This window comes from Echeneis naucrates, chromosome 7, assembly GCF_900963305.1.
Source record: "Echeneis naucrates chromosome 7, fEcheNa1.1, whole genome shotgun sequence".
Taxonomy (NCBI): Eukaryota; Metazoa; Chordata; class Actinopteri; order Carangiformes; family Echeneidae; genus Echeneis; species Echeneis naucrates.
Window position 1 is genome coordinate 9,974,172 of NC_042517.1, and position 22,085 is coordinate 9,996,256.

The window sequence follows — 22,085 nt, forward strand, 5'->3', positions numbered from 1 at the left end:
TAGGAGTTCTCAAATCTTGTCCTCTTTTATCGGTGAATTCTGAATTCCCATGTTCATCTTTGATTCATCAATTACCTATCTCCATTGTTTTCTTTTTTACTCACAGTCAAACAAGCACTCTTTCATAAATTTGTACCAGGTCTTACCAATCAGCTGTCTTCTTTTATTCTATGAACATATTGGTTGCTGCATTTTTATCTTTATATTAATATCTTTGTTATGCTACATTAGCATTTAGAGCCATGCCCAATGTAAACTTAGTTTGGTCTCCACCAAACTCATTTAACTTCCTATCATCGTCATTGGGCACTGGACATTTGGCCCACAGCGGTGTTGATGAGTTGATCAGGTTGAATCACACATGAAACTATGAGCTAAAAGGAGCGGGGAAATGGCCTTGGAGAAATTCAAGGTGTTAGAACAGTCCTGTGTTTTAACTGTTGTTGGTCTCCCCTAAAAATGCTTATTAGTGAAGTTTTTATTATTATTGTTATGAGTTTTTAAGATTGAGTGTTTCTGTTTTGCTGAAATCTTATTCCCTTGATTGAAGTTCCTGCTGAAGATGGGCGCAACAAAGCAGTCATATTTAGGACATCATCTTTATTTTATTTTCACATAATTGTGTCCATACACCTTTTTAGCCCGCAGGCTTCTATGGACGTACAGGTCTGCAGTCTACTTTTGTTATCACTGTTGTAATAATATGCAACATTTACCACACAGTATAAAACATCAGAAAAGGGTGCTACATTTGTTCAGACACAGCAGTGTAAATGTGCAAGATGAAAAATGACTATCAAACATTGTATACACTAAAATTTCAAATTCAATTTTTTTCTAACTTTTTTTGTCCATTGTCGTCAGCTACAATGACGAGGCATCACAAACAGCAGAACTGGATGAAACGGCAATTTACACTGATATTAAACTTTTTCATTTTGTATTCAAGTACCCTGTATTATACAAATCCTTTTTTAAAAATCTTTTTCCTCTGAGAAACAGTCTGTCAACAGCAACTAGTCACCAAAAACAGATTAACCAGTCACATACTGGTTCACAAAGAACCATTGACACACAAACATACAAAAATAGTTATTTTACTTGAGTCCTTCATTTCTTGATTCTAGGCTTAGGAAAGAATAACACCAATGTACAGTGCCTCTTATAAGGTTATTATAATTTTTTTTTAAACCAGGAAACTTGTAAAAAAGAGTCCTGTTTAAAAAGTGCAATCCGTCCCTTCGAGGCTCATCTTAAAAAAAAAACCAAAACAGAATCATCGAACATTCACGTGATGGAAAACAAATATCCATGATGTAGGTTTAGCTGTGATGGAGCTGATGTCTGGTGGTTGCTGACCTCACACATTGGTGACCTCAATGCTCGTGTAGCCACGGATCGGGCTTCCCTCTGTTCTTGGTGGAGTGTGGTCTCGAACTTCCCGAGGCAGAGAGCCGTAGCTGCTGTGGCAACTTAAGTCTCGCCCATTGCGGGCTTTAGGGCTGAACCCAGTTGGAGGCTGAAAGCAGGGAGAGAAACATTTGTTTTTACTTCATATACTGGTTTACCACCTGCTGCAGAGGACAGGATGTCCTCATGATGTTTTTTTTGCATTGATCAACCTGTGGACGCCATTCTAGCAGTATGTTGTATTCAGCCTGTTGCTCTATACACCTGCTGTAATGCCAAGCTTTTTTCATCTGAAAGCCAACATGAAAACAGGGGAAATTCTGCTTTGATCCCACCTTGACAGCCCTCCTTCTCAGCGAGCCGTCATCATCGGCGTGTCGGCCAGTAGAGCTGGACTGTCTGCTCATTGAGTTCTGACGAAGCAGAGTTGGTGGTGTTCCCAGGCCTAAACGCTCATAGTTCTGCTTGGTGTCTGTCCTGCAGGGAGCCATGAAAGGAATTTAACAAACACCGAAATACAATTTCCTACCACATTTTCAAACCATTTATGACCTGAAATTATCCCCTTCGGCTTAAGGAGTCAAATAAAAGAAGCACTAGCAAAAATAAGTACAGTGTTAAATGTATGAATGTCTCCTCTCACCTGGCTGGGCCAACCAGGGTTTTCATCTCCTCAACAAGGTGTCGGCGCACCATTTGCTTGCCGCTGGGGATTCCCAGTGCTGTTGCCATGGCGTCGGTGTTGAATGTCGGATCCATAACCATGACCGCGCCGTGAAGGCCAGTGTTTAGGAGATTTTCAGCAAACTCCTGATCAAATGGATGAAGAAACAACAAGCAAGTTCTTTTATTCATAACATTAGAAAATAAAATGATCTGAGGTTAAAAAAAAAAAGAAGAAAGAAAAAAAATGCCACCATTGCTGTTCGAAGCGAAAGACTTTAAGGATCTCTTTATGACAGATGAACTCTGAGACACATTGGCTGTTTGTTGAAATTGGTATAAATTGAAACTCTGAGGATATTAACAGGATGTCAGACTAAACAGCCTTATCACTGCACACCCTGAATATGATCTTGCCTCACAAAGGAAATGTGTTTTTTTAGAGCTGAGACAGTAGATAATGTTGATGGGGGATATTCATATTATATATTGCCTCACCCTGGAGGTTATAGTCTGAAAGGCTTTGCAATCAACTAGCCGCAGCTTATAAGTCCAATAACAAGGTTTTTTTTATGCCCCTGTGGAGATAGGGAACACTGAGTAAACAACAAAAGCCACAACTGCTCTTAGTATCACACAAAAAACATCTTTTAGTCCTCAACACGTTTTAATGTCTTCATTATTAAGCAAAGTATTTGTTTTTGCAATAAAATGTAGGGCAATGTTTTTCAGCTGCACTTTTTGTTCCATGATTGTGTGTTTTAATAGTTAAGTTTGTTAGCTGAGTGTTTACATGTGTTCAGTGTGTTCTCGTCCTCTCTCTCTCCCCACCTTCAAGTCTATATCTCTGATCCATTTCATCACTCGATGACAGGTCCACACCAGCGGATCTACGTTTTGGTGCTCACACTGTATCCGGCGAGCCTGAAGTGCCTGGAAACCATTTTAACAAACATTTTTTTTTACTCAGCTAACACACTGAAGTCTTCTCGCTGTTATCTTCTCCAGTGAAACTGATGAGAAATGATGCTCACCTCCTTGTCAAAATTGAGTAAGTGCAGTAGTTCAATGCCCAGCAGCAAGCTGACCTGATGGAACTTCTTGGTAATGTTGAGGTGGCGTTCAAGATCGCGACGTGTGAGGGAGTTCAGCATGCGGCCATCTATCAAATGAGTGTGAAAGGCCTGGGAGTACTGAGGCAAGCCCACGTCACTCAGCCAGGCCTTGGCCACCCAGTGGTGGTCCATATCTGCAGCCTTGGACAGCCTGCACATAAACAGTGTAACAGTTTCCTCATGGGTCACTCCTCCTGCAGCCCCATCCCCAATCTCTGCAGGTGGTTCAGATTAACTCGGAGACAAATTGACTGATCTGCGGAATTTAGTATAAATCCATGAGGATATTTACAAGATGTCTGTAGTCTGTATGGCCGTATCTCTACACAACCTGAACATGGTGTTGTCTCACACAGGAAACTTGTTTTTCAGTGCTAATAGAGAAGATATTGATGGTGGTTCATGAATGGGAAGATAGGATGCTACATGAATATGATTTATTCAGAAAAATGTAAAAAGTTTGAGGAAATGTTAGACTCCGGACATTTAATTTAGTCAAATTCAACATGGATCCTGTGATTATTAGGACGATCCGATGGTAACCCCAATAATTAGGGTGTTCCCAGCACGCTCGACGAGCAGACGTTACACCTCCATATGATTAGCATGTTAGCAGTGTCATAGTGATGTCACCTTTTTGCTGAACATTAGCTTTTAGCTGAAGGCAAGGCTGTGCTGAGCTGCCATGACTATCAAAATACAACAGACGTGAATGGAACTTTTGAAGTTGGGTTAGGACTGAGATGATTTTCAACAAAATCAGTCAGCAGCAACTCTGATAATCTAGCTCCATCCAGTTTGGGCATATTGACCTCTAAAGGCAGGAAAACACAGATAGATCACCGTCTTGTTGCTCAGTTTAGACAAACAAGCACAATCATATATGTGATCATTTTCAGATAAACTGAGCGGGTGTTAAATTACAGGAGGACACTTCATACAGATGCATGCCCATTCATCTCTATTCAAAATCAACACTGTGTTGTTACTACATGTAACCAACAGATGGCTCTCTTACTCTACCACTTCAAGTACAGTTTATAGACGGATCCTTTTTCCCTTCCTCACCCTCTACCATTCTCAGCATCTCTGTAATCCTCGATGGCCAGGCGGAGTTTCCTGCGATGCATTATACTGCTGACACCTAAACCCAACTCCAGGTCTTCGTCCGTTAGCCCCAGCAGGACCTGAAAAATGTCAAAGTAGAGTTGAAAGCAACTAAATATCCACAGATTGACCTGCAAACGAATGGCACAACTACGGATTTCAAAATAATAGGTTTGTAAGTGTGAAATCTATATGATAAGCATAAAGTGATGCACCTGCATCGTGTCAGTGTGTTCGCCTACCTTCCCACTCTTGACATTTTCTGAGCAGGTGCGGATGTACATGGGCATCGCCATGACAACCTCCAGCCAGGCCTGCACAGTGCCTGCCCTCCACTGAGACATGGGCGTAGTCCTGGCCAGCTCCACCTGCTGGAGGCGGTCCAGCTGGTCCTCTGACCCGTCTGACAGGCTGAGGCGGGTGGGGCTGGACAGGCTGTCTGAGTCTGAGTGGGTGGGTGAGGGGAGGACACGTGGGTGATGTAGTTGTGGTTGAGTGGGAGTGAAAGCAGGTGGCAGCGGGTATAGTGAGCAACGAAAGAGCAAAATGTTAATTCAAAGATACAGCAACAAATCAAAATCAGTTTCACATGAGCTCAGCCCCATGAGGGAAAGGAACTAGACAGTATATTTTCTTCAAAACAAAGACGAGCTTCACAACATCCTCGGTATTTGGCTGCATGACAAGCCTAGCGATTGCCAGTGATGCAGTAAACCCAGTTGAAACTTTTATAAGGAAGCTTCTGACTTAAGAAGTCCATTAGAGGAGCAGCTGTTTGAGTTGCTGGACCAACATGACTCATCTGTCTAAATTACCCTGCAGCAGCAGCTCAGTGAAAACAAAACTCTTCTTGCATACTGGCCACAGGAAATGTCTCTCATCATAATTTTCTCTGTCCTGAAACTGTAATGACTCCTTTAAATCTCTTTAAATGATCCCCTCTCATACATCTTTGCTTACCTTTTATTATATTAATAAATTATTTTGTTGTTTAGTTTTTTCTCAACATTTCAGTCTGGCGGAATCAGGGCAAGAAAATATTAGCCGTGACAGTTTACTTTGGTTCACTGACATTTCTGTGCTTTACCAGCGGGTGGCAATCTAGCATCAGGTTGGGCCTCAGAGGTGGGTGTTGTGTCCTGTGTGGTCTTCTGATATTGAACCCATTATTGTTTTTCTGACTTCAATCGAAGTGTGAAGGTGTGACTCATCAGCCTGGGGTGGGAGGTTTTTGGGTTAGGATTAGGAAAGACTACACTTAATCCTGCCTGTGCAGCTGGATGGACAGTAAAACCCTTATGGGCTACACAGCAAACACCAAATGATAAAGATACTAACTGGCTGGTGAAGAACGTCTCATCAAGCAGCAGCACAAACATCAACGCAACTTTTTTCTGTTTGCTGATTAAGAGTACCTCCAATCACCTGCCACCTGTCTTGTCTATTGCTTCTTGAAAGCCACTGCATCACTAGAAATGCTGGACAGCTATCGGCGCTCTGCTCTGTGCTCATCCACCGACTGAAAAGACACCTGGGGAGCTAATGAGCCTCAGATAAAAGCATTCACCTGGGAGCTCAGTCATCAAGAGTTTTTGTCCTTCTTTCTGGCCCCCTTCAAAACATGCATCTTATTTTGACTCTTATTTCAGTAAAACAAAATAAAGATGACATTGAATGCTGTCCTTCACGAGTTTTTGCCTGAAGCATCCAACCTCAACAAAACACAGACAACAGACAAGAAAAAAAAAAAAATTTAAAATCACCAAGTACTTATGCAGTAAGACATCAAATTGAAACTTTCTTTTTTTCCAATCACTCTTTAAGTCAATAAATTCATTGACCTTTTGTGAGATGTTTTTGTCAAACTTCAGGCCAGATGCTTTTTTGTGTCCTCTTGAGAACGTACCTGTCTGAGTGACTCTCTGAATTCGTATTAAGCTGAATAAAACTTGTCTTTGGCTGGAAAGGCACATTTAGGTCTTTTCTTTCTACTCTGGAGTGACACTGTGTTACCTGACAGTGAGGGCCTTCTGTGGGGCTGATTTTCTTCTGCCTTTTTAAAACCCAGTAAAAACAGAACATCAGCTCCACCAATGTCATTGTGTTTCTGTCAAAGGTTTTTTATCGTCCATTAGTTTTAAGTGTTTCATAAACACTGTGATTCTCTGTTTTTACGAATATAATATCAGTACATCCGCTCCAATAAGACACAAGCCAACTTTCTGTAAAAGATGAACACAACAGGTTTGTATGTATCTGACATTGGCAAAAGAAATGCTTTGAAATGAATGGAGCCAAATGGACAAAATCTCTAGTTACATCTGAGGTAGCTAACCAATGTTATCTCGATCTCACTTATATTTGCTGAATATGAAGGTACTGAACTTCCATCCTGGCTCCAGTCTAGCTGTAGCTCTGTATTGAGCTCATAGACATGGCAGCAGTATAACGTCTTGACAAGAAAACAAATGAATACAGTTTATGTGTGGAAAAGTAAAGGTATTTGTTTAACTTTCTGAGAACTATCCTGAATTAAAATGTTTGTTTCCCTCTTCATACAAAGAAGAGACTGGAGTTCAGCTGTTCAGTTTCAGGGTGTTGTATGAGTACCGTAATGTTGATGTACAAGAAAAAAACATTTCTTTAACCGCTCCACGTCATATTGTAACACACAACTGGTTTTGGGTGGTACATGCCAGAAATTAGACCGAACTTGAAGAAGTGCTTGGATCCAAGCTCATTGTTGAATTTGTGAGGACTCTGCAAACACAGTTTGCAACCAAGCATAGCTCATTTTTAAAACAATTGGAAGTGATGCACCTCGGTCTTACTGGGTCTTTTTTAATACTTCTTGGGTCACTTCACTGTGTTGACAGTCCAGTGGTGATCAGACAACAAGGGTCAGTGTTAAAGGTCAGGGATCAAATCAAAGCGGAACGTTACTGGCATCACGTGCTGACACATATGAGTTTGATTCCAACATTCTGCTTCCTTTCTCTTTTCCTTTCTGCTTCTTACTATTGATTTCAATATGAAGAAAGAGGAGGAGACAATTTCGGGTTTAATAGAGAGTTGAAAATAAGAAAAAGAGGAAAGGAGGCAATTTGGAAACTTTAGGGATGCAGTCCTCTAACAGATGGACTTGCAGCACTGAGGGAAGCTAACACCTATGTTAAAAATGGCAGCCACCCCCCAGTGTAAAAGGATGAATCAGGGTTAGAGCCATACCACAACAAATGGACATGTACACATACAAACATTAACACAGGGAAAGAGAGGACAGCCACATGGAAATTTAACATTATTTATTTTATTTTATTTTAAAATAATCTTATTTTTCTCATTTAATTCTTTTGAGCTTAATTTTGTTGCCATGCCTTTAAAAGTTTGCTACTAGCCATTTCTAAACATCTCAGGACCTCACGATAAAAGTCCTCCAGTGAGGCCTACATCTTTGATTTTAAATAAAACTCTTTCATAATAATATTAATTTCATTTCTGTAATGTTATTTCATTTACAAAAAGGAAAATATTTGTGGCAAAAAAAAAAAAACAAAAACAAAAAAACAAAGAGACCATGGGTCCAAACATAAAATGGTACAAAGTTTTTCATTTGATATGTTTTGCCCCATTAGCTTAGAGGATGATAAAGGTGGATTACATGAAAAATAAAAATAGCCTCTATTTTCATACATTTCATTGAATGTTTAATGACATATAGTAGCTGAGCTGTTGTTCTTATTCATATAGTTTAATATATGATGATTTATGATTGAACTACCTCAGTGATTCACCTCTAAATCCAAAAATGTTTGCGTCCAAATGTAGGACAAGCTAAGGGTTAAATGATAATCCCTTCACTGCTTACACGGGCGCTCCTTTTGACAAGCATTGTGGTTAAATACAGCTCCACTGTAATCGGTGACTCTATAGTGTTTCAGGTGAGACTGACAAATACCCAGTGTTAGTTTAATATCAGGGAGAGAAAAGATTTCCTGGGGGGGCAGTGCAGACTCCAGCTCAATCCAATGAAAAGATGAAAATAATACAATATCTGTGGCCATTCTTTTGCTTGAAGAAATGCTATTAACCTTTGGCACAGAGTTAATTGCTTTTCGCAGCAATGGCCTGAACTCTGAATCAGAATTTTTCTTTTTTCTTTCTTTTTTTGAGTTCATGGAATCATGGGAGAAGGTATGCATTTGCTTCGGCTCAAATCAGATTTTTAACCTTCACTATTGGCACTCATTATTATTACAGTTGTTCACTGAATGTTTGCTTCACGCTCTGGTCTCTGATTTTCTGGTAAAATGACCTATTTCATGGAATTTGAAAAGCCTTAAATAAGAATCTATTATGTGTCTGTAATTGATGTTTATAGTGTCACTTATTTTGAGATAATAGCTTTCCCTTTTTAGAGTTTTCCTAGAATAATTCCAATAGCCTTTTTAAGCTGTAACACAACTACAGCTACAAGCTACTGTGAGATCCTACAGTTGTATAGTTATTTTGTCATTCAAAGTGTAGCACTGTGATTTCTATGTTACTGTTGACTTTGCTGACCTTCATTATTTCAAATGAAAAAGCCTCTGAGGCGCAGATAAAAACATTCTACATTTACTGTGGGATGTTTAGTTCTTGAACATTAATTAGATCACTTCCTGATTCTCTGCAAAACTCATCACTTCATTTAAAATGGAGGAAATCATGAATAGACATCATGAAATCAGTAACTGACCTCTCTTTTTTTAAACAGACATTTTATCACCTTCTCGACAACAAATCCAGAGAAAGACATTTGTGTTTAGTAGGGTTTTGTTCAACATGCATTTGGGGACGGGGACTATGTGCATGCATGTCACACATGTACCTTGGCCATGTACCTTCTATCATAGGAGATAGAAAACACATTTCTTACATTTCCTGTTTGGCGTCATGTTGCTGTGGAACAAACTGTTCTGCATAGAAAGTTCATTCCTTGCTTAGCAACGCAAATCTCATTGGAGAAAACATCCAGAGGTGCCTCTGCACAGTTTTCTTGGTGGTTGAGTGATGTATTATGCGACCGAATTGAAGGTGGATTTGAGGAGTCTGCATGTTGCCTACAGGAAACTGTTCTCATCATGGCAGTGTGGAAGAGGGGGTGGTGGACCAAGCAGGACAATAAACAGGGAGGAGTTTAAGTTAAAAGGTAGTGGGAGGAGGGGAGTACGTGTCCAAAATAACAAAAGGCATTCAGGACAAGGAGACATTTACACGCACAAAGTGCACATTAACCATTGTTATTTACAAGTACAGCAGTCCTTCAAGTTTCCAGTTGAGTGAAAACAAAAAGTCAAAATGTAAAGAACAGTTAAAAGATCCAATAACAGCCATTTTGTGGCAGATACAATAGAACACATCCACGTGGTCGCTGTGTCACACTGTTCACTCTATTTACAGGACTGTACATACATACAGGTGCAATTTGCTCGTTAAGGTTTACACTTCAGCGAAGCAAGACGCGCCTCTGGCTTCTGACATGGCCGCTGACCATGGACGACACACACATGCACACACTCTCACACACATACGCATGAGCATGCACGCATGTGAGACTGTGCAGGCACAAACAGAACACCTATCCTCTCTCAAACATACATGAACACACAACACTTATATGCACACACGTACGCAAACACACACGCGTCAACGCAACTCTATCTTTTAACCATTGCCATAGTGGCCCTCCAGATGGTTTGCCCAGGTATGTGTGCTTTACCAGTCTGCATCTTCCTCTATATAATAATCAGGTGTTGAAGTACCATCAAACAAACCAGGGTCAAGGGACTTGCGCTGTTTTCCCCGAGTGAAGACACGCGACAGAGAGCCGAGCCCCATCTTCTCTTTCTTCTTCTTACGCTTCGCCTCCTCCAGATCTTCTAGGGACTGAAAGAGGAAAGAGACAGAGGGAGAGCAGGGGGAAGGACAAGGTGAAGAGATGGGTAAACAAACAGATACAAGAGTGGAGAAATCAGTAAGAGTTGCAGGGTGGGTGATAAAGACCAGGGGAGATAAAGATCACAGCACAAAGGGGGAAGTGATTCTTGACATGCTGCCAGGCATGCAGTTATTCAACAACCACAACTGGCTTTCACATAAATTCAAGTCACAGCTTCAGAGTAAGTATACGACAGGCTGTGTGAGGCAAACACAGATTCAGCCAGAACAATGGTGGAGCGCGACGACAGCAGCCAGACAACAGAGCATGAAGGAGGCGAGCACTGGGGGGTGGGGTGCTGTGCTGATGTGCAGCTCTTACATTGCAGAGGGAGTGAGTCCGATGACGTGGTGAGTTGATGTCACTGGGTGTGGATGAGCGGTCTCCATCCACTGCCGAGGCATCAGAGATGACAGAGGGCTGTCGCGAGTGACACGGACTCACCCGCACGGCAGCCACTAAACGGGACGAGAAGAAGAGAACAGGCTTGTTTTTTGGGGGGTGTGTTTGACACCAATAGTCGTGAAGTCTGATTCTGCTTAAAAAATTCAGAGAGCCACAACACCCTTAAATATTTTTTTTCTTTTAAAAAAGTCCCTAAGCAAACCTGAAATTATTTGCAATCATCTGCAGTTGCTAAGCAACAGTGAAAACAGCTTCACAGTAGAGCAATTGTATGTGTGTCTGTGTGTGTGTGTGCCAGTGAGACTGATAGATGCAGTTAGTGATTTGGGGGTTCGTGACTGTTCCCAAGCATTCCCAGTTTTTTTTTTTGTTTTGTTTGTCCGCTTCTTTCTACAGATGCCACCAATTGCCAACAACCTTCTTCTCTTGTGACTACAAAGCAAATTTTTGTCACTCTTGGTGCTACTAGTCCAGTTTTTACACTTTGGAGTGATGATGTTTAGTTTTAGATGTTTAAGATGACATTCTCCGGGTGACAGTGATAAGATAAGTCATTTCAAGCATTTATTCTGAAGTGCAGAATGATGCAATCCTGACAAGACCTCAAGTTTCCTGTTATTTTTAACTTATAACAATTATTATTTATAGCAAATCTGTTAATGCTGCTTTTGTTATATGACCATTATCTGAGCTTTGTATGACCTACCCCACCTCACTATGAACCCCATTTTTAGATATGAAAAGCACCACAGCCGCTTCTTCTCCTTTGTTTTCCTGTGTTTTCTATATCAAGTCGGTTTAAAAAAAAAAATCAAACCTACAGCGTGCAAAAGCTGCGAGGAGCTTGAAAAGCAGAGACCAAAAGGTCAAGTGACAAAAGCTGAAAACAAATATGATAAACTTTCCCTTAGAATTCCTTAAAAGTTACTGCAACAGTGCAGAGAAAATCTATGAATTCCACTTACGTCTCTCTTTGTGAAAACTCTTTCAAACAGACACAAACAGAACTTGACACTTAACTGCTCCTCAGCAACCAGCACTTTCAAATAAACAGCAAACATTTGTGTGCAGCAAGACAAATGGAAGGTGTGAAGGCAAAAAATATGTTCACAGTTACTGCTGCATAAAGCGCATGAAATGTCACGACCTGGGCATCAGTGGCGATTACTGTGGTCAGACTGAGCAGATGGGACGAGTCAGCGTGTGAAGCAGCTGGACACGAGCATGCAGAGGGTAAACGGTGATGCGTGTGAGTCTGTTCATTTACACGATGGACGGTCTTGTAGTATGTGTGCTAATGCTGTCTCACCTTGTCTGTCGGCGGGATGTCCTGTGTGGACGTAGAGCGTCTGCTGACTTTGTCTGATGGCCGCAGTCAGGGGAAGGTCAGCCTGCATCACCCACTCCTGGTTGTTGCCGTTAACAACGGTCTCAGTGGGCATGGCCAGGGAGTGACGCTTGGGCACGTCCTTGGTCAGGGTGGCTAGTGACTGTTTGGCCTTAAGAAAGTAGACATACAGCTGCAGTCAGGAAGAGACAAGCAACAAGCAACGATCCCAGAAAGAAATCCTACAATTTTGCTTTTAGGGAGATGATTTTCTTTTCACTGTTGCTGTTTATTTTATTTTAGAACATGCTGTTTCTGTGTGTGCATGTGTATGTTAACTTATGTATCCGGCACCCTACTAGACACAGACATGTATGAGTCCTCCCCCTCGATTGTGGCTGTTGTCTCGTGAAAAATGCAGCTGGATTTGTGTCACTCTCCTCTGAAGCCTCTCACTACAGCTGCTCAGAGCGCTGAAGGAAATAATGGACAGAATATCTGGAGATGTTTTTCAGCTGCAGCAGTTGGAGGTTTGTGGCGTGTAAAAATATGGAAACAGGAAATAATGAAGCTTTTCTCTAGCTTTAATAAACACATTTTCTCAGAGGAGTCTCGACACAGAGTTAAATTTATTGCCTTTTAGTTGAAACAGCACGGAGCTCCTCTAGCTATGGGAGTTGTGTTTGTGTTATCAAAAGATGTGCTTTCCTTATGTGTGCGTGTGTGTTTTTCTGGTTAGCGTTGACATGTTGGTGTTTTACAAATGCTTCAGATCTTTTTATTGATGGCTTATATCATCATGCCAAGCAACGACAGGCTGCAAATGAACAACCGTCACAACCAGCTCCACAGCAATCATCTCTATCTGGTCCAATGATTATCAGTCGCAGCCTTTGACATGCAAAACACAATCCAAATCACAACCCTTTGCAGTAATAATTAGTTGTCATAATCTTGACATATTTTTCCCCAAGGTCCCTCTTTTTTATAATAATTAGAGCTCAAACATTCAGATCAATCACAGCAGGAGTCTGTGGGATCACCAATGCTAGGATCAGCAGGTGAGGGGGCTCTATCGGGGACGGCTGGGGGGTTAGTCAGTCACGTGCAGCTGAGGGGAGAGCTTTCCAAGACGACAATTAGGTCACAAACAGGAGAGATTTTGAGGGGTGGGAGGGTCAAAAAGTTGGGAGGGTTGGGGGCCAATCTTACCGCCAAGACCCTAGAAGAGTAGTCCCTGTCAGCAAGCCGCTCATACACCCGGAACTCCACTCTCTGATTGACACAGTTACAAATCTGGTGGGGGGGTTGGAGACATGATGGCTATTCTGCATGTTCAAAAGCTTTCTGTGCTTCAGTAAATGCAATATACCTAAAATAGTGCATAGCAACACATGTACTATATACCTGTGAAACAGTCGTGAATTTGTGCATTTTTTGTCGTTTGCATTATTTATTGGAAAAAAAGCTTTCTCTTGTTTTTGTCAGTAGTTTCACCACCTTTGATAAACAGATCACGGTATTTTTGTTTTAGTTCTCAAGATTTCTATCGCTCTCACCATCCTGTGTTTTCATTGCCAACAGTTTTTCAAAAGACTATCAAACTCAACAATCCTAAAGACAGAGATGAAGGGCTTTCTCTTTTAAACATTGAAGAGATCTCTGTGTTATCTGTGGAGATAACCCCCATCTGTCTGTCTGTCTGTCTCACCATGGCCAGTTCAGCTTCCAGCTCCTTGATGCGGTTCTCCTTGAGGTCAAGCTGAGAGCGCAGCATCCCTGTATGCTCCGTGGCTTCCTTGGTCTGCCGGCGCAGGTCCCACTTCTCTCTCTCCAACAGGTCCTTCTCCTTTGCCAAAGCCTTTACCGCATCCTCGCTCTCCTGGTGGACACAGAGATCCTGATGGCTTGGCTCACATATCAAGCATAATTGAAAAATAAATAGGACCGCATTTAAGTTGTTTTTTGACACGGGAACAGAAAAGGCTTATTTGCCTAGCAGATACACATGAGCTCTTGAACCTGTTGTATAGACAGTTGGTTGTACAATATCACATATGCTCTTTTTTTTTGCTGTCTATTCTTGGAAATTACTTCACTGGATTTTTTTTTTTTTTTTTTTTTGGAACAAAGAAATACACATTATTGGAGTGAGATAAACGTCAACACCTGAGCTTCTTAATCTTAGCTTAACATTTTGAAGAGAAATGAGAGTAATGTCAGCCCCACTACACCCACTCACACAAACACACAAGCTGCTAATATGCATAACATGGAAAGGACAAAATGTATCTTATAGCATGGCCTTGCATGCAGAGTGGTAATCTATATGCTGTATTGTGCACAGTGCACAAATCCAAAAATACTACTATTAGCACAGCTTCTACTTCTAAAAAGCACTTGTTTTATTTGGTTCTTTTGTTTTGGGAACATTGACATACAGCTAACAGGCTTTTCTGTGCTTTGAGCAGCCCACCAACACAGCTAGAAAAAAATTTGACTCTTTCTGTGGATGACACGCATAGTCAGAGAACATGGCTGCCATACTTTTCTGTGCTGCTCATAGTTGCGTATAAAGTCGCGGAGCTGCTCCTCCCGGCTCTCCAGTGTGGCATAAAGCTGCTGCATCTGGTTCACCAGATCTGCTTTCTCCGCTTTCAGACGCTTGCGGTCCGACTTCATGGCTGCAAGAAAGGATGCCAAAGTGAGAGAAAAAGATTGTTAGCAGCAGAAACCAGCAATGTTCAGCTGTGGGGTTAAGTATCTGTGTTGATGTATGTGCGTGTGTGACAGATACAGTACATGCTATTTTAAAGGATTATTCAATCAGTAACTGCTTGTTTTTGTCAAAACGTTCCACATTCAGACATATCTGCAGAAACGCAAATGAACAAATGATGCTGCTTACCCAGACCTTATGTTGAACTGCTAACATTCTTTGAGCTTTACTGTCCAACACTGGCAGGTAAAATATATAAACTGAAGCCTTTTAAAATCTATATACTAACAAATACTTGGCAGGACATGTTGTCCTCAAGTCCACATTGCAGCAGTTTCTTCATGCATAAAAAGAAGGTTATTAAGCAGTTTCAGATAAGAGCCGTTTTAAGTAAAAACATTAAATACACCTGCAGTTGTGGGTCTAATGTGGCGTGACTGCACGTTGATAAAGAAGTGAATCATACATGAACCCTCCTGCCAATCTCTGCCCTGCTGCCGGATTCGTTAGAGGCTGGGTCTCTCTTTTCATTTATCTCCCTGCCACATGCTTTTTCTAATCCTCTAGTACTTCACCCACGCATCATGATAAAGAATATGGTTCAGTGTGGTTATTCAGAGAAGCTCTAATTCTCTCAAAGACTACACCCCCTTTTTTCTCCTCTGCATATGCTTCTTCTCTGGCTTTCTCTTGATCGCTCCCTTTTCATGGGTCTCCACACATCTGCTTAAAGCTCGGTTTCCCTCTAGCTATATCACACTGACAATATATGGTTTATTTACATTTTGTCTCTTTCACTTTGACATCTCTCTCCTTGCAGATCAGTGGCTCAGACTGTTGGATGTTTCCTCACGTAGCACACTTCTCTTTTCTCTTCCTCCTGGTGTTTGTTATCATGTATCAACCTTCCTTTCTCTTCTCTCTGGTTCCCCCTCCGAGCCAGCTGCCTGTCATTAATTAACTTATATCACAGCCTAGTTAATTGTGTGACATGCCCAAGTTGCATCTAGGGAACATGCTCAGGCAAGGGCACTTTCACAAGGACATATTCATGCTCTCGTTTCCTCTCCTTAATTTCTCTCCTGTCACCACTCCATATCTCCCCCTTTCACCCATTCTTTAGAGGTGGACACCAAAAGCCAAAGGGATTTAAAGGCCAGACTAGGCAGGCAATGAAGACAAGAGACATCCCTTATTGGCCAAGAGAAACAGGAAACCTCCCAGCACCTGCCTCAGGAAGTGAAATGAAAGCCGTCTTTGAGATCAGCCAAAAACACTGCTGCTGCCTCACATCCTGCACCTGTGACCACTGGCAACACTGACCCTTGTGGTGTTTGATATAAGAAAGCAGTCACTGTGACTCCTTAAAGGATCCATTTGATGAAGGCAAATCATGTTTGCACTGTTAATTACCATTTGCAACTTATGTGCAAACCTCTTTAATGAGCAAGAATTCTCCTGGGGCCCAATGCAGTTCTGTCACACTTAAAAAGGTACATACGGTGAGACAGCATTAGCATGTCTCTCTCTGCTGTAAGCCACATCCTCCGGCTCAGTCCAAACTTCTGAGAATTATCACGAGAGGCAACCACCTGGGAGCCATGCAGAGATGGAATTAATGTGCGTTGAGCTGGTGGGGGAGGAAGACATGAAGTGAAGGTTCACTATAAAAGTGTTTAGCGTATTTTGTATATTTTTGGACCTTATGGATTATACATACAGACGATATCCAGTAAGTTTAAAACCTGAAACTATTTCTGTCTTTGTGCAAAATTGTGCACGCCTTCATGCAAATTCAGACACTAAAGACTACCCCTACTGATGTAAGCAGAACATGAGAATATCAGGACTCTTGCAAAACAAATATTTATGGTCGAAAGTCCAAGCTACTGATCCCACAGCCCAGTGGTAAAAACAGAAACGCCTGCCTGTATAACTCTCTCCTGACACAAAATCTGCATAAGTGGTTTTTAGCTTGCTACACAAACCTCTTCAACTACCAAAGCCCTTGTGCTTTTAAGTAGCTTAATGTGAACATCTACATACTGTAGTGCACTAAAAGCCTTTGTCTACTGGGCTCTCCATTGCGACTGTATGGCTAAGATTGCCAGACATGAGTCGGCCAACTCATTAGGTACTGAAAAGAAACTCTGGACTCTTCTGGCTGGATCCAATTCTGCACTGAAACCAAGTTAAAATAATAGCTTTGCATTTTGGGATAAAGACTATCTATACACACAAGCATACAGAGACCTTCATTCATCTTCTACTGCTTATCTGTTTTCGGGTAGCGGGGGTGCTGGAGCCAATCCCAGCTCACACTGGGTGAGGACGGAGTCACCCTGGACAGGTCACTGGTCCATCACAGGGCCAACACACAGAGAGAGGCAGAGACAAACAACCGCTCACACTCACACTCACATTCAGACCTACAGACAATTTAGAGCCACTAATTAACCCAAACATGATGTCTTTGGACGGTGGGAGGAAACCCACACAGGCACGGGGAGAACATGGAAACTGCACAGAAAGGCCCCAGGCTGGGACCCGAAACCGTGACCTTCTTTTTGTGGGGCAACTATGCCGCTGTGCTGCCCATAGAGACAGATACAAAAAAACACGGACTCTACAGTATATAGTATATATGAGGATGGTATGTATGGTGTTCAAGATGACAGCAGGAGGATAACACAGACACACTATGCTTGGTATTTTCAACACGGTCAGTATGTGTGTGAACTGAGCTGCAGTCCAGGAGATAACATTTCTTCAAAGTTTTGATTCTGCTGTGAAAATATGTAACCACATGAAACCCTTTTGTTGCTGACACGACTTCACTCTGAGCACAGCTGCTGCCGTTTGAAGAGAAGCGCACTCCAGCTTCTCCAGTCAACAATCTCCAATTGTTTGATTTGATTGATTGAAGGATGAAAAAAATCCAACCTGTATGACCATGTAGGTCATGACCAGTAGTAATATTTGTCCTTTGGGTAGCAGGAATAATGGACCAGGGCCAGGTTAATGTTAAAATAAAGTGGAGTTTTTCAGTCTCCTTGGTTCTGATGATAGATGCTAGAAGTTCAAAAATAAATTGCATCCGTGGGTTGTGAAAACTGCTTGCATAGACAGGGCTAGTCCTTTTAAAAATACTTCAACAAATCACTTAAAAAGGTTCTGTGGAGAATTCAAGGGATAATCACATATCGAATTCATTTCTGATGACCCTTGAATGCGAGGAAAGAAAATCAAGCTCAGTCATCTCGTTCAGCAGTTCAGGCAGTCTGAGCTTATCACTGTGGTGTCTTTTTCACACAGCACACACGGATCTTTTATGTACCGATCATTCACATTTTTTATGTTTTTTTTTTTTTATTTAAATCGCCCTAGAAAGTTCTGTTTACTCTCAATGACACCACAATCACAGAAAAATCCACTGATACAAACACCTCTCAGAAAATTAGGTTTTTCAAATGGATGAATGAACCTGCTCCCCTGTAACACTTCTCCATATAACTTCAGTCCTAAAGAGAAGGTAGAGGCTTTTAGTCAGCTCTTAACATAATTGTTTGGGGAGAGAACAAAAGAGACATCAGTTCATTGGAAGGAGTCCATTGTTCATGGTTTCAAATCTGAGAGCTGAATAATGAAGTAAGAGCCTCAGAGCTGCTCTCCTCCTCAGTAAAACAAACTCCTTCCTGTAGATCAGCTGATGCTGCTCCTGTATCAGACCTCTGTGCAGTCATTTTAATGAAATGTAATCAGTTGTGTACCCTGAATCTACAATCCTCAGCAATGACCTCTGACCACCAAAAACACTGCTGCTGATCTATGCAAGACCTGACAGACATTATTCATAAATACATGCTCTGGAGGTGTGTGTGTGTGTGTGTGTGTGTGTGTGTGTTTGAGAAACAAATTGTTTAAGTAGCAGCATTAAAATCAGGGAATCAAAGGGGGAATCAAACTTTGATCCCATATCAGCAGCTCATTACTGAACTTGTTGTCTTCACTAGAAAGGCAGAAAGCCCAGAGCTATACTCAGACTGATGTCCACCAACATACACCAGTACTGCAGGGCGAAAAACAAAACAAAACAAAACAAAACACTAATCCACTGAAAATGATCTTCTTCAAGGTTCCCTGGCCAATAATCTGATAACTTCCCCAGGTACAGCAAACCTGCTCACAAATAAACAGACCCAGGTGAAAACATAATGTCTTCAGTGCTGTAGTTGGTAGAAATTCTGGACCTAATTGCTCAGGTGTGAGCAGGGTAATGTAAACTGTACAAGGGACATGCAAAAAAGACAACTAGCATGTCCTTTCTGACACGTCTGGATTCTCAGATGAGTGGAGTACCTTTAATTACCAGTAGGGGACACTGTGACCCAAATATGCTCCACGTTTCACATCATCCAATTACAAAAAGATTGTGTATGTAGTTCGGTAAATCTGCCTTCATTACCTATCACGATCAAGCTTCTGCCAGAAATGAGGCAATGAATCACAGAAATTTTAGCAAAACCAACCCCCAGTGATGTTGTTCCCAGGTTCCCATAATTCAATTAGATTCTTCTTCTTCTTCTTTTTTTAACAAGCATTTGCTTATTTAAAAATAAATGAGAAACTATTAAAAGGATCAGATTAGGTAGCCTGATGAGCTCTGGCAGCAGTGAGGTTGTGTGTGTCTGTGTGTGCTGGTGTTGTAACACCTAGTGAGTGAAGGCCTCATAGTCAAGGACAGAGCTGAGCACGATGTAGCGTGAAATGACACTAAACAGAGCGGACAGACTGCGCTTTGATGATACATAGCTCTCTGCTGCTTTCATTTGAGCACTGGGTTGACTGGGAGTCCCTCAGTGATGGTAATTACCAGAAGAGGAAATAACTAACTACAAAAGAAAAAAACAAACGAAACAAAACTAAGACAGCCAACTTTATTTCGATGCTTTTATGACTCCAATAAACTTATAAACAAAACTTGACGACAGTCCAACTGGGTCACAATAAAGTCCTTCACGTTGGGCTATGGATTTTGCCAAGACAGTTTAAGTTCCTTGTCTTTTATGTACTTACTGCTGCGGGAATGAAATGACTCCAAACAGCTGTTGTTGGTTTGAATGGATTGCCCACGGGCATCAAATAAAACCTGCTATTGTGAGTGAACAATTACCAACAATTACAATTACAATAACAGGCTGATGTCTGGCACACAATGGCAGTGATGTCAGACCTTACAAAGGCAGAGGCAGAGACAGACAAGACAAGGGCTGGGGAGAGAAAATCAGCATTAACAGGAGAGAACAGAGATTTAAAAGTAGTACTCTTAGTTCTTCATTTTGTATTCATAGGAAAGCCTGCATGTAATTTCACTGCAAACCATCTGAAGTGAGGTAGGAGTGGCACGGTTTCTCTGAACCATTCCCAAAGTAAACAGGTATCATCTCAAGTGGCAGAGAGCAAAGGAGGGGATGATGCATTTCTTTCATGCTACTTCATCACTCCAGCCTTTTGCTTTTCCATCCAAAGCAGAACCACAGGAAAAATAAATAAATACAAACTAAAAACACAAAGCTACTCTGCTTCACAATAATTGTTGGTAGCGCTTCAGTAAAAAGCCCCAGGGTGCTTCAGTTCTCCAAACACTGCTCTCATTCTTCAGGGAAAAACACCGCCGGAGCTTTCGGTGGGATGTTCACAATATGCCAGCCTTGTGAAAACTGGGGAAATCAAAGAGTCGACATCTTGCCTCCAATCAATTGGAAGCATATGGAAATTGCTGTAGTTAATGAGCTATTCTAAACAACATTTGGCTCGTGTATTTTTTCCCATCAGAAGCTACTTTAAAACCCGACCATTTCCAGTTCCTGCTGTATTGCAAAGCTTCCAGAATTCCCTCTACTGAGAGTAACCACGTTAGAAAGGTCAGGAACATAAAAACTATCTGTGTCTCTGTGACTAATCCATTACCACCAAACCTTGGACCGGGTCAGCGACCAGAACTATTGTGGTAATGGGATGAAGCACACCGCTTGATAGGGGCACAAAATTTGCTTTTCCTCAACCTTCAAGTTCACTGAACACCTAACAAACCAACATGGAGTCGCAACCCTCTGTGCACTTTCAGTTTAAGGCTACTGTACACAACATCGTCGTGACACCGAAAGCTCAGTTTTACTGCACTTTGACAGATTCTATCCCAGAAACATGTTAAAGTTCAAACGTTTATTTTCAAATATTCATTGCCACACTACCTTTTCCATTTTCTCTCCTTTGTCTCTCATGTTCAGCAGGCCTGTGACAGCCCATTAAAATGCTAATGTATCTGAAATAAACTTGTCTCATCTCTGTGCCAGAATATTCATACAGTCACATGTCTCAATCTGGCGGCTGTCCTTATCAAAACAAACCCACACACCACGGTTATCATTGGCTCCATCCAGTACCACCTAAGTACCAGCAGCACAGAACATAAATGCAGTTGGTGAACAGATGGAAAAGCAACACAAACACAAGACAATGAGACAAAATGAAATGATTTTATCTTTTGAAACAATTGTAAATATTAGAGGACAAAGCGAAAATTCACAGCCTGCTTCTCACCGTGCACAAACATTGCGAGAGTACAAACTGGTGTTGGGCTTTCACAGCTATTATAAAAAATAACAATCCATTCAATATGAACAAGCCACAGTGTGAGTGTATGACAATGGAGCGCAACAACCGTCGACTAAAAAAGAAAAGAGTTTAGAAACAGCTGCTGTTGTACAGGCAAGTCATGTAGAAAATAAATATAAAATATATAAATGATTCAGAAATCTTTCTACTTTCACCGCTGAATGAAAATGTTTTTCCTCTCCATGGGCCTCTGCGGCCAAACGCTCCACTTAAGTATCGTCTCTGCTCCGTTGATGAAAAATCATCTTTGAAGACGGAAACAACAGCGGGATAGCAACAGGAGCATCTTTTCACTCAAGTTCACAGTTGTTTCAGTCTCTGAACCGACTCCACTAGAATCAGGCTTGAGGATGACAACAGCCAATTTCCTGTTGTCCTCCCACATGTCTCATAATAATTACAGACAAGATCCACCCTGCTTAACGTTTCTGGACCTTGCAAGCCAGCCAAAGTCTGCCTTTATGAAGCTTTCATTAGCTACTGATTACAGTGAGTGCCTGCTGGGGCTGCTAGACTTTGGCCTTCATTAACGGGTCTGAGTCATATAAATGACTGGATGAGCCAGCGTGCAGCCTGTCCGGCCGGACAACCATCGAACTGAAAAAGAGATAAGTATTTGTTTGATGTTTGCGCTGTCCTACTCTGCCCAAGTCTGCTTTGTTTTCGTTCAATTCTTTCAAA

At 41.6% G+C, this 22,085-nt stretch overlaps 1 protein-coding gene across 1 annotated transcript in view; it reads right to left on the minus strand.

Annotated features, from left to right (window-relative positions):
* Positions 1-658: 658 nt before the first annotated feature.
* The window catches only part of kazna (kazrin, periplakin interacting protein a), a 103,992-nt gene continuing 82,565 nt past the window's right edge, over positions 659-22,085 (minus strand). The window contains exons 3-14 of the mRNA XM_029506606.1: positions 14,555-14,691; positions 13,719-13,889; positions 11,990-12,179; positions 10,597-10,733; positions 10,100-10,223; positions 4,538-4,740; positions 4,257-4,375; positions 3,108-3,339; positions 2,905-3,006; positions 2,054-2,220; positions 1,746-1,887; positions 659-1,519 (exon numbers count right to left, since the gene is read on the minus strand). Of these exons, the coding sequence (XP_029362466.1) occupies positions 1,361-1,519; positions 1,746-1,887; positions 2,054-2,220; positions 2,905-3,006; positions 3,108-3,339; positions 4,257-4,375; positions 4,538-4,740; positions 10,100-10,223; positions 10,597-10,733; positions 11,990-12,179; positions 13,719-13,889; positions 14,555-14,691 (1,883 nt within the window). The 3' untranslated portion in view covers positions 659-1,360. The remainder of the gene's footprint in view (positions 1,520-1,745; positions 1,888-2,053; positions 2,221-2,904; positions 3,007-3,107; positions 3,340-4,256; positions 4,376-4,537; positions 4,741-10,099; positions 10,224-10,596; positions 10,734-11,989; positions 12,180-13,718; positions 13,890-14,554; positions 14,692-22,085) is intronic.